We start from the raw sequence: 15,938 nt of genomic DNA on the forward strand, positions 1-15,938 counted from the left end.
CTCTATATTCATACTTGTATTGGGATGCAATATTTAATACTGAAATAGAAAAAGCCCTTGCCACATGGAGTTTATCTTTTAGTTGGATAATCTGCTACAACAAAAGAAATTCTTAATTTTTGTAGTCTTCCTCTTGCCAAGCTTTTGTTATATTCTTAGACTTTCTTGAGTTAGGAAGCTTTTGATTTCATAAGCTCCATAGATTACATTGTGTTTGTCCTAACGAGTAACTTGAATCTGCAAATAGTCCCAGAATGGATAGTCCCAGAGCAGATACTTTCATCAAACTGTAATTCCCACTCCTGGAGGCAGTGATTGACTGACCTGCTGGGTGGTGAATTTGTATGCAGAAGGGCTTTGCATCATAACTCGGTAGAGAATGTCCTCAACTGATGTTCTCTCCAGGACTTGCCCTATGTACTTTCATATATTATAGACTGGTAATTGTAAATACAGTGTTTTCATGTGTTCTTGGCGCCATTTCTGATACAGGGAATGAAGGGGCATGTGATGAAGTGAGGAATGTAAAACCAACTGTAGAAGATTTTCAGGCTCTACAGATGTTAGATTTTAAGCAGAAGCATGATCTAGAAGATTTTAATTATGACTCTTTTATCTTTGGTAGTATGTTACAGCTGGGTAAGGGCAGAAACAGGAGATTAGGTGGTGGGATTCAGAGCAAGATGGTGGCAATGGGAATGTTCAAAAATCAGAAAGTTCTTGGTGTGAACTTTTGCTATTAGAACATTAATGTTTGTGAAGCCTTTCTGTGGAAGTGCCTTTTATTTTGCTGCTTCCCTAATAGTTGTTTTCTCAAGTTCTCCATTTGTTTTAAAATTGTGTTGAAGAAGTTGTCTTATTAGTGCACATCATTTGTCGAATTGTCTCCTTAGAATGAGTTCCTAGAGAGTAGACTTTAGAGAATGAGAGTCTATGTATTTCAAATTAATTAATTTTTGTGACAACATCAGTGTGTGGTCCTGGTGGGCCTTGAACTCTATGTAGACCAAGTTGACATTGAATTCAGAGATCTGCCTTGTCTTCTTCCCCATTGCTGTGGTAAAAAGAGTGTACCGCCATGCCTGGTTTCTAACATATCCAAGGTAGTATCATCAAAGAACAAACCAATTTTCTTCTTGTCAGCAGTAAATGAATGTGGACAGTATTTTTGCACGTGTTTGTCTATGCTAATCTGTTGAATGTATATGTGGTGCTGGAGCTCAAACTGAGGTCATCTTTACTTTGCTAGCATGGAGCTATATCTTAGCCTTTCCATTATTTTGACATCTGGTGTATTTTTAACTTTTTTTTTTTTTTTGGTTCTTTTTTTCGGAGCTGGGGACCGAACCCAGGGCCTTGCGCTTCCTAGGCAAGCGCTCTGCCACTGAGCCAAATCTCCAGCCCCGTATTTTTAACTTTTAACAGGTCTTAATTCTGACTAGAAGAAGAAGGAGATTGTTTCTGTTTTTTTTTTTAAACAGACTGCTTAATTTGAACTTTTATTTTTCTCTAGGTTACAGTTCCTCTCAGTCATCTCATCAATGCCTTCCATTCACCAAAAAATATATCCGTTTCCGTCAATACATCTGCTTCTCCAAAACAGCATCGAGATACAGTTGCTGAGCATGAAGCTCCCAGTAGTGAGGTGAGCTAGTTAATCTGAATCTGAACTATATGAGAAAGCCTTTTGGTATGGTGAATTTTAATCACACAGATATTTTCACTTAAGCATTTATACCAATGCTTTCTGCTTTCAGCTAATCTTTGTAACTGAAGACAGCTAATTCTGGCTTTTGTTGTTTGCTGTATGTATTAAGACTATTAGTTTATTTGGTTATTTTAAAACATGACATTATATTTGTTATGTACATAACATATTACTCTTTGTTGATACCAATTAGTTTTTTATAAAAAGAATTAAACTTTTTTAGTTATTTTTATTTATTGTGTATAAATGTTTGCCTATAAATATATATGTAACTGGTGTCCCTGGAGGTTAGATTAGGGTGTCAGATCCCCTGAAACTAGTTACCAGATGATTTTAAGCCACCATGTGGGTACTAGAACTGAATCCTGGTCCTTTGTAACAACAGAAAAAGTGCTCTTACCTGCTGAGCCATTTTTCCAGCCCCTTTTCTTTCTTTTAAAAATAAAATTTAAACATTGACATTTTCATAGTTGTATATATGTTTTGTCATTTTTATCTCATTTCCTTTGAATTCTAACAAGTCCCTTCCCCACCCCCTGCCTGCCCCACACTCTCCTCCCTCATTTTCGTGTCTGTGTTGTTGTGTGGTGTTGTATGGTGCGGCATGTTAGTGACCCACTGAGTTTAACTAGGGTACCTTGTATGACTTACTTCTGGAGAATGGGTAATGTACTAGTGACTGGATCCCTTAGGGAAGTGATAGCATTCCCTCAGCAATCATCAGTTGCCAGTAGCTCTCTGTGGGAAGAGTGGGACTGAGAATGCTCAGGTTAATGACAGTCATTACCGGTGTCTTGAGGAAGTAAGCAGCACAGTAATACAGTCACTGTCTACTGCCTTATTGATAGATTAAATGGGCTGAAATCCTTGTCTCAACCAACCAATTAAAAGACAAAACAACAAAAAGAATAGAGCATAAGTACTTGAAGTTAGACCTGTAGGCCAGGAAACTACACTTTCAGTGTTTTTATAAATAGTGTGCAAGGATTCAGCAAGCTGTGAAGTAAGAACCGTTTATTTCTAAATTTTATTAGTAAGATAGTTAAAAGCTCAGAATATTCTTTCTTTCTTCCTTTCTTTTCAAGACAAGTGTTTCTCTGTGTACCATAGCTGTTCTAGAACTCTGTGGACCAGGCTGACCTTGAACTTAGAGATCTGCCTGCCTCCGCCTCCTGAGTGTACTTTTTATTGAAGAAAAAAATGTGAAGTTTTTCACAACTTTTAACATGTAAATACTGGATATAGTTAGTTTTGGTATCAGAACCTATGGCAGAAGACAATAGAAAATAGGCAAGAAGCCCACTTTGAGGTGGTGATGTCATCATGGCTTAGGATCTTGAACTCAGGGACCTTCTGCTAGGATTGCACGTGTGTCCCACCATGCCTGGCATGATAACACATTTTGATTAAATGGAAAGTTTGTCTTGTCATATTTATCCTTTATTTTACCCAGTTCCTCTTGCTCCTTTTTGTAGGTGTTCCATTGCTTTTCTTCTCTTGATAATCCTGCTTTCCGAAAATCATAGAGTCTAAGAAAGCCTCCCTACTGAAAATACTATAAAGTTGAATTTATAAGTTACGAAGATTAATAACAATAATAAACAAACAGTTATATTACAATGGAAGTTATATCAATATGATCTGTCTCAACATAGTCTGTTTTACTGTACTCCACCCAGCAAATAATTATTCTTGTGAATGGTAGATGGTTGTTAAGTTGGCACCAGATCAGTGCTTTGTATGAAGAGAAGAAAAACAATGTAAAGCCTTTCACTTCTCTGACTCAGAATGCTTAACTGGTTCTTTTGGTTTCAGTGATGTCATTTATTTAAGGGAACTATTAGGGAATTTTTTTCGGGTGGTGGTGGTCAAATATGACTAACCTTAAAGAAACAAGAATCATTAAAATATTTGTATTAACTTTTTTAAAAATTAAAAACAAATTGATATATGCTTATATTTAAAAAATCCTTACTGTTCTTGATAAGTATCCTCTAAGTGTTTGGTTAATGTTAATTTAACTGACTTGTCTTTTTTAGCCTGTGCTTAATTTAAGGGACCTTGGATTATCTGAATTGAAAATTGGACAGATTGATAAACTGGTAGAAAATTTACTTCCTGGATTTTATAAAGACAAAAGAGTTTCTTCCTGTTGGCATACATCTCATATCTCGGCACAGTCCTTTTTTGAAAATAAATATGGTATGTTAGTTATTGTCATTTCTAACTAAAACAATGATATAATAGGTGCAGTGTGGTAGCATTTACTATGGGCCAGTTCTATTGAGATTTTTTTTGAAATTTATACTTTTCTTACTGCTATAAATATAGATTTATAGAAAAATATTAAAGTGCAGAGAATTTCTCTGTACTCCTTTGCTTCCTATAATATTAACATCAGGGCTTACTCTCACTTTGCAAACCTCTGTCATTGAACTGCACACCTTACATGGGGTTGAATTCTTAACCTCACTTGTGCTCTACTAGTGAGTGACTTCCTTATTTTTTTGGCCAGAGTTTTGGCAAGTTCCCCAGGCTGGCCTTGTTCATTCTGTAGCCCTAGCAGATCTTGAAATTATGGTCTTCTTGTCTCAACCTTTTCTTTTTTTTTTTTCGGAGCTGGGGACTGAACCCAGGGCCTTGCGCTTCCTAGGCAAGCGCTCTACCACTGAGCTAAATCCCCAACCCCGTCTCAACCTTTTCAATAGCTGGGATTAATTATATTTAGGCCTGGGCCACATGTGACTTTTTTTGTTTTTAATGTCACTGAACTAGGTAGTAGTAGATCTGCCTGCCTCTGCCTAACTTAAAGCCTTCTTAAAATATCAAAATACCTGCTTCGTATTGATGGAAGATCATGTTCTAAAAATCAGTTTAAACTGTAGGAGTGCAAGAATAAAAGATTAAAAGAATGAAAGAGTGAGAAGAAATATAATAACTTAAGGTTTGAATGCTCAGAGTAGGACAGAGATGTCCTAAAGTGTTTGGTCCATAGAAAATCTTCAAAAGGACACATTTTTATTTTAAGTGTTTTAGTACTTTTATTCTCATGTTTTTCTAATCTGCATTTTCACAATTTAAAATTCTCATAATATGAGGCACTTGCTTTACTTGGGCATGCAGAGATATTAGGAATGAGTTTCTTAGTTGGACACTTGGGGAATTTTTGAAAGATGCCTTAAGTCTCACTGGACATGCAGACAAATAGTAATCACTGAGGTGTTGGGACTGAGAGCATAGTTCAGTGATACTGTAAGGTTGTAAACCTGACTGGCTATTGAAGGAACCTTCATGCTTTGCAGTGCTACAGACTTTTTGTTTTTGTTTTGTTTTTTGAGACAGGATCTCCTTATGCTGGATGTCCTGGAACTCACTATATAAACTGTGCAGACCTTGAACTCAGAGTTCCACCTGCCTCTACCTCCAGAGCTTTGGCATTAAACGTGCTCACTAACACACCTGGCTTTACTCTAGATACATGAGGTCACATTAGAAGCTGTGTGCACTGTTCCACAGCATCAGAACTTTGAATGGTGCCTAAGCAGTCACCGCTCTTTATTACTCTGTCCTTGTAGTAAAAGAAGCTGTTCTTCTATCTGCTGATTTTAATTCAGTTTCATATAATCATATTCCAGAGAGAAATAGTAATCTCACCGTAAGTGATAGGGAGCTATAAAGAAGTTATGTTAATGCATCAGATGTCTTTTTAAAAGTAAAATTATACATGTATTGTGATTTTTTTCGTAGTATTTATAAATTATATTTTATACAACTTTTTATGTGATTTTGCTTTTCACTTGACAATTTCACCTTGCAATTTCCTTCCAGGTCACTTAGATATGTTCAGTACATTACGTTCCTCTAGCTTGTACAGGCAACATCCAAAAACTCTTCAGAGCATTTGTTCAGATCTTCAGAATTTTCCAGGTACAGAACAACTGCATTTATTTTGAAAACATAGTTATATTTAATAAGACTTGTTTTTGTTAGTGGTGGTGATTGAAATACCTATTCTTTGTATAATAGACTGAAAGTGTTGGAATTACTCTTTGGTTAGTTCTGTATTTTTGATGTAGAGGTTTCACTACACTAGACTGCTTGGAGCTTGTAGTCTTCCTCAGCCTCTGTGTTAGAGGTTATAGGTATGTGCTTTCTTTTTAAACTTTTGTAGAAAAAAGTATTTCTTACTTTGTATGTGTGTATGTTCCACCTGCATGTTTGTGTACCATGTGTAACATGTGTGCCTGGTTTCCCTTGAGGCCAGAAGAGGGCCTCAGAGCTCTTGAAACGCTGCAAGCACCATGTGGATATTTGGAAGAGCAGTCTGTGCTGCTTAGCCCTTTGTCTGGTCCTCTTTATAATCTCTGAGCCACGCAATAATAGTAGAGGCTAAGCTGTGTGAGTGCCAAGGACCAAGGTAAATCAGACTTGGGAAGCTCATCTCTACCTGTTTCAAAATAATCGACTAAGCATATTTGTTTACTTACTCTCACTGGAGAACATCAATGTACATTAACGTCGCAGAAATATGAGGAGTTTAAATAAAGCTGTAAAGTACATGATATCAGATCGATACCAGATCAATAGCATTGTTTGCTGCTTTCATGCAAGCTAGGATAGAACAGTGGTTCTTAACCTGGGGGTTGAATAGTTCTTTCTCGGGTTGAATATTAGTTACTCTATGTATCAGATACGTATATTATAATTCATAACAGTAGCAAAATTATACTGAATGCAATGGATTTATGGTTGGCGAGGCTACCATATCATGGAGCTATATTAAAGGGTCTGAGCAACCAGAAGGTTGAGAACCACTGCGATAGGAGTGTTGTAATGATGTGAAACATTTTATTTTCTGGAACTTAGGGAAAATACCAAACTTGGAGTCAATAAGAATGGGCTTTGGAGTTTGTCCTAGTTTGGCTTTTGTTGCTGCGATGAAACACTGACCAAAAGCAACTTGGGGAGGAAATGGTTTATTTGGCTCACAGGTCCTAATCACAGTCTATCGCTGAGGGAAGTCAGAGCAGAAGCAGGAACTAAAGCAGAGACCAGGGAGAAGTCCCATGGTTTCTTAGCTGTCTTTTTTATGCAACTCGATATCACTTGCCCAGTGGGGTCAGCAGCTCCAGTGGGCTGGACCCTCCTACACCAGTTATTAACACTTGCTTCCTGGCCAATCTTATGAAGGCAGTTCCTTATTTGAGGTTCTCTATTTCTGAATGACCCTAGTTTATGCCACATTTATAAAACAAAACTAGTACAGGATTGTAGATGCTGTAAACATTTGAAAGATTCCCAGGAATGGGCCAATCATAGAGCAAATGTAGGAGTTAACCTTAAGGCTATAGTTAGCAACAAACACCTTCCCTTATAGGCACTGCATTTGTGTATGTATTTTGGGGGATCTTTCAAGAGCTCTGGTTTGAGCCTTGATGCCAAAGAAGAAAGGCAAGCTTACTTTGGTTTTGAATTGTGTATATACTTGTCTTCATTCACATAATTCGTGATTTGTAATTTCAGTACATTATTGCTTTGTGGTATTGAGGAAACATTTGCTGTCAGTACCAGCCATTCTATTCTTATTTACAAATAGAAATGGGATCCATCTATGATGATACACATCTGTAATCCCAGCACTTGAGAGGCAAGGCAGGACCAGCCTCAGCTATATAGCAAGACTGTATTAAAATGAAAAGAACTGGATACTAGGACTCTCCACATTTGAGGAGAGTACTTATAGCCTGAAAAAGAAGGAACTAAATTCAACAAAGGCCAGTAATCCTCTGAAGAAATGGTTAGTGCCTAAAACAGAAGGGTGATTAAGGCAGATGATATGTATGTTAAGAATTTATGGAATTCTGAAGTCAGATTAAGTATCAAACAGTAGAAATAAAATATAGTATGATGGCTTAAAAATACCCGAGAACTGAGAATTTCAGTCAGTTTTCAAGTACTATCTTATGACTGGGGGAAATCAATACTGAAATTATTCCTTGAAAAGCCCCATGTGAAAAATTTTCATAGAAAATCCTTTTAAAAGGAGTTTTTTTAATGTAACAATTTAAAATTAATTTTACTTTTAGGAATTTAGTTTTCAAATGTTGAAAAAGCATGAAAATTTATTGTGGTATTATGTTTGGCAGTGAAATGGAGTTGGAGAACTGGAATTGGAGGTTAGTGTAGAGAACATGTTTGGTGTGCTTGAGCTATGACTTCAATTTAGTCCTCAGCACCAAAAAGCAAACAAAAAGATAGCACTCTCAAAACAATCTTTAGTGTAAATTAAGAAATTATAAATGACCATTAAATTGAATGTACTCTGTTGTATTCTGAAATATTTCCATGGAGTTGAGCAAACTATATTTCTAGAATGTTTTATTTGACACCATGTCTCATTATGTAGCCTAAGGTAATTCATGGTCTTCTTGAGCTCATGGTTTTCTTGTCTTATCTTCTTGGGTGCTGGGATTATAGGCACATGCTAGCTTACTCCACTTGGAATACTTTTTTGCAGGGAGAGTATGTGTGTAACCTTGTGTGTGCTCTTGGCATTAGAAAGGCTAGAAGATTGTAAACTCCAGCCTAGCAAATAAGTAAAAAAATAGTGTGTGTACAGGTATTTAAGAGTAGTTATAGAATTATTAAGAATGATAACTTTGGGAAATTGATTTTAAATATAAGGAATTAATATTTAGTTGGATTTTTTTGTACTATAAACAACCATCAAAGACAATTTTAAGTTAATTGTTTATATTTAATCACTTTCAATAATTTAGCTTTTGTTTTTGGGAAAGAGTCACAATTTGCAACTTTCTTGTTTCTATGTTATATTATAAATCCTCTTTTTACTTTGTCCTGTCAACATGAAATAAAATGTTCAAAGTTGTTGGAAAAATGGAAAGGGTATGGACTTGTCAACATTTCTAGAACTTAGATACTAATTAGGATGTATAGTTACGGGTCAGACTTTACATGTGATCCTTTTCCTGTATTACAGTTACAAAGTAACTGGCACTGTTTTGTTCAGTTTTCATACAGTCTCGTGGTTTCAAAACTTTGAAGTCAAGGACACGGCGTTTGCAATCTACTTCTGAAAGATTAGCAGAAGCACAGAATATAGCACCATCATTTGTGAAGGTAATTACTTCTTTGTGATTTAGAAAGTAATAACTTTCAACTATTGAGACCACAAACTTCATTTTTTTCTGGTTGATGGAGCTCTCACTACATCACTGATAATTATTGTGCCTATAAATCCTTAAACATAGTTCTTTATTCTTGAGAATTTCATACATGTATTCAGTGAAATATATTTACCTTCTATTTCTTTATTTTAGCTTTGCATATGTTTTCCCCTCATTGTCTGCCTCCCAATTTCATATCTTTAAAGTTAAAAAATTTTATATTATAACCTACTTAGCCCAGTTGGTGCTGCTCATATATGCATCTGTGTTATTCACTGGAGCATGGGAATTCTTTCATGGCCACATCCTTAGGAAAAGTAAGTGGTAGCCCTGAAAATTGCCTACCACATCCATGTCAGAATTTTGGTTGGCTTGATCTTATGCAGCTAATCTCTGTGGCTGTGAGTTCATGAAGTTATAACTGTATCATACCCAGTAGGCATTTCACAGCATTTTCATTGCATCTTCCCGTGCAATAGTTCTTAAATCTTCCTGTTTCTCCCTTTATATTCTTGGAGTCTTGTTGGAGAGGGGTATTTGATATTGATGTCCTGTTTAGGGCTGAACACTCATTCTCTTATTCTTAGTAGTTTACTAGTTTTGCATCTCTTCATTGGCTGCTGCACAGTGCAAAAAGGAGTTGTTTTCTCCAAGGTTGAAAGCAGGCCAAGTCTGTGGTTATAAATATTTAGGAAGCACTTGCAAGCATCACCAGTTGGCAAAAATATTAATAGCAGATTTTACTCTGGTATCTGACCATTCCAGCTGTGGGCTTTTTGATCAGGATACAGTACCAGGTGTAGAATTTCTTCACTGGAAGAGTCTCCACTCCTTTAAGAAAGAGGTTAGATACCTTAGTAACAGCCATGCCTTTATTGTACCAGTAGACTTTTCTTGCTTGGCTGGTCAGTATTGGAGCATGCAGGGTATAAAGCTGGTTAAGATCACTGATGGTTTTCTCTCTTAATAACCTGCATTGCATCTTTCAACACTATGAGAGCTGGCATGCAGGGAGGAAGGTTCTCAGTTTGAGATCGGTTTTGTATAGACTGTAACCAACATGTGTGGTGTGTTCAGCAGTGAGGTTCACTGTGTGTGTAGGCTTGGTAGGTAACAAGGATAATGGCAGCCTGTGTTGTTTTGATGATCCCTAGGCCTCCTTGGCCAACGATATGTAGAGAAGTCTCTCATTCCTTGTATTGTAACTTAATTACCTATAGATTTTGAGAACCACATTGTCTATCTCTGCAGGATAATTCTATTTGAACTATTTTCAAGTTGTATTTTGAAGTTAGCATACTATTGATATATGAATAAGGCTTTGTCTCCATCCTTAATTTTGGTTACCCCATCTATCTACCTGCCTGTATGTGCTTAACTTTAACCTCCACTGCTCCCCTTCTTTCACGTCTTCTATTGTATTCACATATTATCAGATTGGGGTGTGAGATACAGCTTTCCTTATTTGTACACGTTCTTTGTGTTAGCTGTCCCTCCACTTCTAGGTTTCCCCTAGACCCATTAACGCCTTTCTGCTGCCAGTATTCTACCTCTCTCTTTTTAGCTGTAATTTTACTCTTCCTTAAGGTGTGGATGTTGTTCTTGTCCATCTCCCTTCCTCCCAAAGGGTCATTATCTAGTTTCTTGGCTTTCCTCTTAGGCTCCAAGTTAAATACACAAAACACAGGTTTGAGGCTAGAGTCTGCATGCAAGAGAGATCATGGCATTTGTTTTTCTGGGCCTGGTACCTTAGTATATTTTTTTTTCCCATTTCATACATTTACCTACATATTTATTTTTTTTACAGCTGAATAACAGTTCACTGGATATATGCATCTCTCTCTCGCTCGCGCATGCTCGTGCGTTCTCTGTCTGTCTCTGTCTCTCTCTCTGTGTGTCCGTCTCTCTCTCTCTCTCCTTCCCTTCTCTCTCTCTCTCTCTCTCTCTCTCTCTCTCTCTCTCTCTCTCTCTCTCTGTCTCTCAGACATGGTTTTTCTACCTAGCTTTGACTATCATGGAATTAACTATATAGATCATGCTGCTCTTGAACTCAGAAGAGTTTTATCTGACTCTGCTTTCTAAAGTGCTGGGATTAAAGGTGTGCAGCACCATGACCAGGCCACATTTTTCTTAACCATACATTACCAAGTAGGTTGATTCTACTGCCTTACTACTATAAGTAGAATAGTAATGTATATGTCTCTGTAGTAGCATATAACACCCATGGTACAACTTAGCCATATGGCTGTTCTATTTTCAGTTTAAGGAGTCTTTAGATTGAGCTACTCCAGAGTGGCTGTACTAGTTTATACTTTGACCAACAGTCTATAAGGATTCCCTTTCCCATACACCAGCATTTTTTTTTATTTGTGTTCCTCAAATCTTAAAGTAGTTTTAATTTTCCTTTTCTTGAAGGCTAAGTATGCTGAATATTTTCTAAAGGGTTTATTAGCTATTTATATATCCTTTGAGAATTTCCTCTACGATTCTGTTGCTGGCTGCTTATTTTCTTGATGGTTAGTATTTTGTGTTCTTTTGTATGTTCTAGACACTATGTCACATGCATTGCTGGTAGATCTCCTATTCTGTGGGCTACATCTTCACTTGCTTAATAGTCTGTCTTGCTGCACTGAAACTTTTTGAGATCCTCTTTGTTATTTTCACTTCCTATGCTACTGAAGTTTTATTCAGAACTATGAGTATGTCTGCTGATAAGTGGAAGTATTAGTCCTCATTTCTTCTTGAAGTTTTAGGGTATTAGGTCTTCAAGTTGTTGATCCATTTGGGCTTGGGTTATGCTCAGGGTTAGAAATAGGAATTATTTATTTATTCATTTATTTGCATTTTGGAGTCCAAATTTTCCAGTACTGTTTGTTGAAAAGGCTGTCTTTTCTTTCAAGTACCTTTGGTGGGGAAGTGGTGGCCCTAGGGATTGAACCTGGGCTTCTCATATTCTAGCCAAGTGATCTGCTGCTGATTGATACCACTAACCTGAAATGCTTCTCTTTTTGTTTTATGTGTCTTGTTTTTTTGAGCAGGGTCTCAGTCTATAGTCCAGGTGTTCTAAACCTCACTATGTAGCCTACTTTGGTCTCAAACTGAAGGCAATCTTTCTGCTGCAGCTCAAAGCTGGGATTGCAAGTACGAGCTACTTTGCACAGCCAACACTTCTTACAACTTTCTCTTCATCTTTGGTGCACTGCCATTCATAACAACTGTAACATTTTATTGCCTGGATTACTCTATTAGGTACTCATTTAATCCTTTGTTTCTCCTCTTGCTACTTTCGGTATTGCCTCCAAACTTAGACTATCATTGCTTCTCATTAATTGCATTGCTCCACTTTACTACCCAACACAGCCTCATATAACATAGCGTTTAATTGTACTTTATTTATGATTCTTCTGTTCTCATCTTGAATATGGTCATTCATTAAATACCCTTGCTCTCTTCTTGGCACTATATCTTACCAGATTATTTACAGTTTTGTACAGTTTTTCACATTGCTCTTTCAAGTTATTTGCTCATGATGTCTGTTTCCTGTGTTTATATTTGTGTATGTGTGTGTGTGTGTGTGTGTGTGTGTGTGTGTGTCTGTCTGTGTCTGTCTGTCTGTCTGTCTGTCTCTCTGTAAGTGAGTGATAGTTTTCTTCAGCCCAGGCTGACCTTGAACTCAGTCCATCTTCTTAAGTCCGAAAATTGCAGACCTGTGACATGATGCCTTTGGCTATATGACTTTTAGGGGAGGGGGTGAGGAAGTTGGAAGGATGGTTTCATATAGCACATGTCTCTCTGTGTACCTAAGGGCTACCTTAAACTTCCAGTTCTCCTGCTTTTACCTCTCATGTGCTGGCATTGCATACTTGTACTACATACTTGGTTCTGTGGATCAACCTGAAGGCCTTATATATGCTCAGCAAACACTGTCAACTAATCTACTTCTTTAACTTTCTGCCTGTGATTTTGATGGCTCAGTCGTTAAAGGCAAGGCATGTAGCCAAAATATCAAGAGAATGGGACATCTCTCTAGCCTCAGGGTTCCATTCTCAGTAAGAGATTTTGTTTTCCATAGCTAGCAGTCATTATATTGCTATACCAGTTGCTTTTAGCAAAATATCAAAATTATTTGTAAAGTATGTCTATTTGTTTAATTTTGTCCAGTAAACTGAAAATCTCCAGACACTGCCTTCTTTCTTTGTATCTTTCTGACACTTTTATTTTCTTACATTTTTAGGGGTTTCTTTTGCGGGACAGAGGAACAGATCTTGAGAGTTTGGACAAACTTATGAAAACTAAAAACATACCTGAAGCTCACCAAGATGCATTTAAAACTGGTTTTGCAGAGGGTTTTCTCAAAGCTCAAGCTCTTACACAGAAGACCAATGGTACGATGAATAGGAAGGATAGTTGGAAAGACACCTGTGTGTGATGTGACTGAAGGTGGGCTGCATGTGCCACAGCACACGTGTGGTGATCTCATGGTTTTGGACATCAGTTCTTTCCTTTTGCTTTCCGTCCTTCCTCTATGGATTCCAGCACTTAAACTCAGGTTGCAAGGCTTGCATAGCAAGCTTTTACCTGCTGAGCAATATCACTGTCCTGTAGAAACTTTAGAAAATCAGTCTTAATATTGATCATGATCCACAGTAAAACATAAGATTACTTAAGCTGTGTGGGAATGGAAGTAAAAATAAAGAGTAAAAATTGTGCCTTGATAAATACAAGGCACGTTCTCTTAGAGAACATCATGGTAGCCATCAAGTTTTTGACAAAGGTAATGATGTGCATTAGAAAAAAAGATAACCTCTTCAACTAGTGGTGCTGGGAGGAACACATGGCCCCAGCCACATGTAGATTACATGAGATCCTAATCTTTCACTTTATAGAAAAATTAAAATGGAGTAAAAACCTTAACCTGAGATTCAGAACTCAAACTTCCGGAATAAAACACACATGTAACACTTTAATATACAAGCATAGGAAAGAATTTTCCAAGATGGACTCTAGCAGTTCAAGAAATAATTGTAAAAGGTGACAAGTAGAAGTATATGAAATTAAAAGGCTTGTAGACAGCAAAAGGAATCAGGAAAGTAAAGTAATGTTTTCTATAATAGAAGAACAAACTTTGCCAACCCGATGAGATTAATGTTTAGAATCTATGAACAATTGTTCAATTTTTATTCATCATAAAACTCAAATCATCTGATCAGTAAATGGTTAAATGAATTGGATAGTTCTCAAAAGATAACTACACGTGGCTAGTAAGTATATGAAAAAAGTTTCAACTTCCTCAGCCATTAAAGAAACTCACACTCCTCCGAGATTATCTCCAATCAGAGTGGCTGTCGCTAAATAAACAACCACTGATGAGAGTGACCCAAGGACCTTTACACACTGCTGATGGTAGGGTACCTGGTGGAGTGACAGAAGGACCTTTACACACTGCTGATGGTGGGGTACCTGGTGGAGTCCTTAGGACGATGAAAGCAGCGATTCCCCAGGAAACAAACGTGAACTGAACATAGTCCAGTTATATTTAACCATTTTTGAGAATGTAAACAAAGGAATTTTAAGCATGGCAAAGAGATGTTTGTACATTTGTTTTTACTTAGCTGATGGGACAGTAGCCAAGATATTAGAGCAAGCCCAAATACCCATCAACAGAATAATGTATGAAATGTGGTATTTATATATAGTGGGATTTTATTATTTAGCTATTCTGAAATATGAAATGTGACTTGCAGGAAAATGGATGGAATTGAATATTATCATCTTAAATATAAAAGCCAGATTCTGATGTTAATGTTCCTTTTTATGCAGAGTTTGTGTGAGGATTTGTGCACATGTGTATACATTTATTTGTATGCTAAGTTGGAGGGACAAAAATTGCAAGTATTTTTGCATGCAGAATCGAAAGTGAACTGTATGAAATACGTGTATATGAATAATATGAAAGTAGAAGGACAACTATTGTAGGGGAAGGAAGGAGACAGCAACAAGAAAACACACACATACACACACACACAGAGAGAGAGAGAGAGAGAGAGAATGAATAAAAACCTTACTTAGTCTTTGTGCTAACAAAAGATCATATCATATCAAGATTAAGCCCTCATATAAATTTCACCAGATAAAACTGTATGAATACTGGTTTTCTTGCTAACAAGTTTACTGCATAAATGCATGTTAGTTGGTGATGGGGGGACAAGGTGGGTGGTAAAAATACACTTTCAACTTTTCTGTAAACCTAAACTTTAAAAACAATTTGTTGTTCTTCTGAGGATTCAACCCGGGACTTCAGGCATAATAAACATTCTACCAGTGAGAATATTTTCATCTTAAAGTCTTAATACATCAGAACGAAGTAGTAACTAATACTTGACCATAAGGTGTTATATTTAATTGATATCATTTAATTCAAGGCCTTTTCCTCTTTCAGATTCCTTAAGGCGAACTCGTCTGATTCTCTTTGTTTTGCTCCTGTTTGGCATTTATGGACTCTTAAAAAATCCATTTTTATCTGGTAAAGACTTTCATATATTTGAGTTAATTTATTTCCTCTTTAAAGCATCTGGCTTTTATATTTTTTACAATTGTAACAAATATATTACTGTCCTACCAAAATTTTCTTTTGTTGAACTTCGGGTTGTGGTTAATTGGGAAGAATATTTGAAAAGTAAGGTCCATTTAGTTTGGACTTAAAAAAAATTAGTGTAACATTTTGTTTATGCTGGGTTTAAAGTAATATTTTCAAAGTTCTATTTCTGTGGCTAGTATATCAGAATACTAAGTTACTAAATGAATAATTTTAGGAATTAAAACTATCATAGTTAAAAAAAAAATGCTGTTCCTAAGCGCTTTCCTGGGTTATCAAACCATCAGTTTTTGGTATGGCTGGGGCCAGATAGTTAGGTATTATCAGGCTCGAGGGTCTCCTTATAATCAGCTCTTAAAACCAATAATGGAGCTAAAGACTTACTGTTTATGGGAGCTAAATCTTATTTTGAACTATGTAGATGGTCATCACTAAATAGCTAAACTTG

The 15,938-nt window shown here is 36.7% G+C and overlaps 1 protein-coding gene across 2 annotated transcripts in view; it reads left to right on the forward strand.

Annotated features, from left to right (window-relative positions):
* Yme1l1 (YME1-like 1 ATPase) overlaps positions 1 to 15,938 on the forward strand; it is a 40,191-nt gene that overhangs the window by 2,579 nt on the left and 21,674 nt on the right. For both annotated transcript variants that reach the window (XM_006254369.5, NM_053682.2), the window contains 6 exon segments: positions 1,514 to 1,645; positions 3,748 to 3,910; positions 5,537 to 5,635; positions 8,739 to 8,848; positions 13,130 to 13,280; positions 15,335 to 15,418. In XM_006254369.5, coding sequence (XP_006254431.1) covers positions 1,514 to 1,645; positions 3,748 to 3,910; positions 5,537 to 5,635; positions 8,739 to 8,848; positions 13,130 to 13,280; positions 15,335 to 15,418 — 739 coding nt within the window.

The sequence above is a fragment of the Rattus norvegicus genome, chromosome 17 (assembly GCF_036323735.1).
Source record: "Rattus norvegicus strain BN/NHsdMcwi chromosome 17, GRCr8, whole genome shotgun sequence".
Taxonomy (NCBI): Eukaryota; Metazoa; Chordata; class Mammalia; order Rodentia; family Muridae; genus Rattus; species Rattus norvegicus.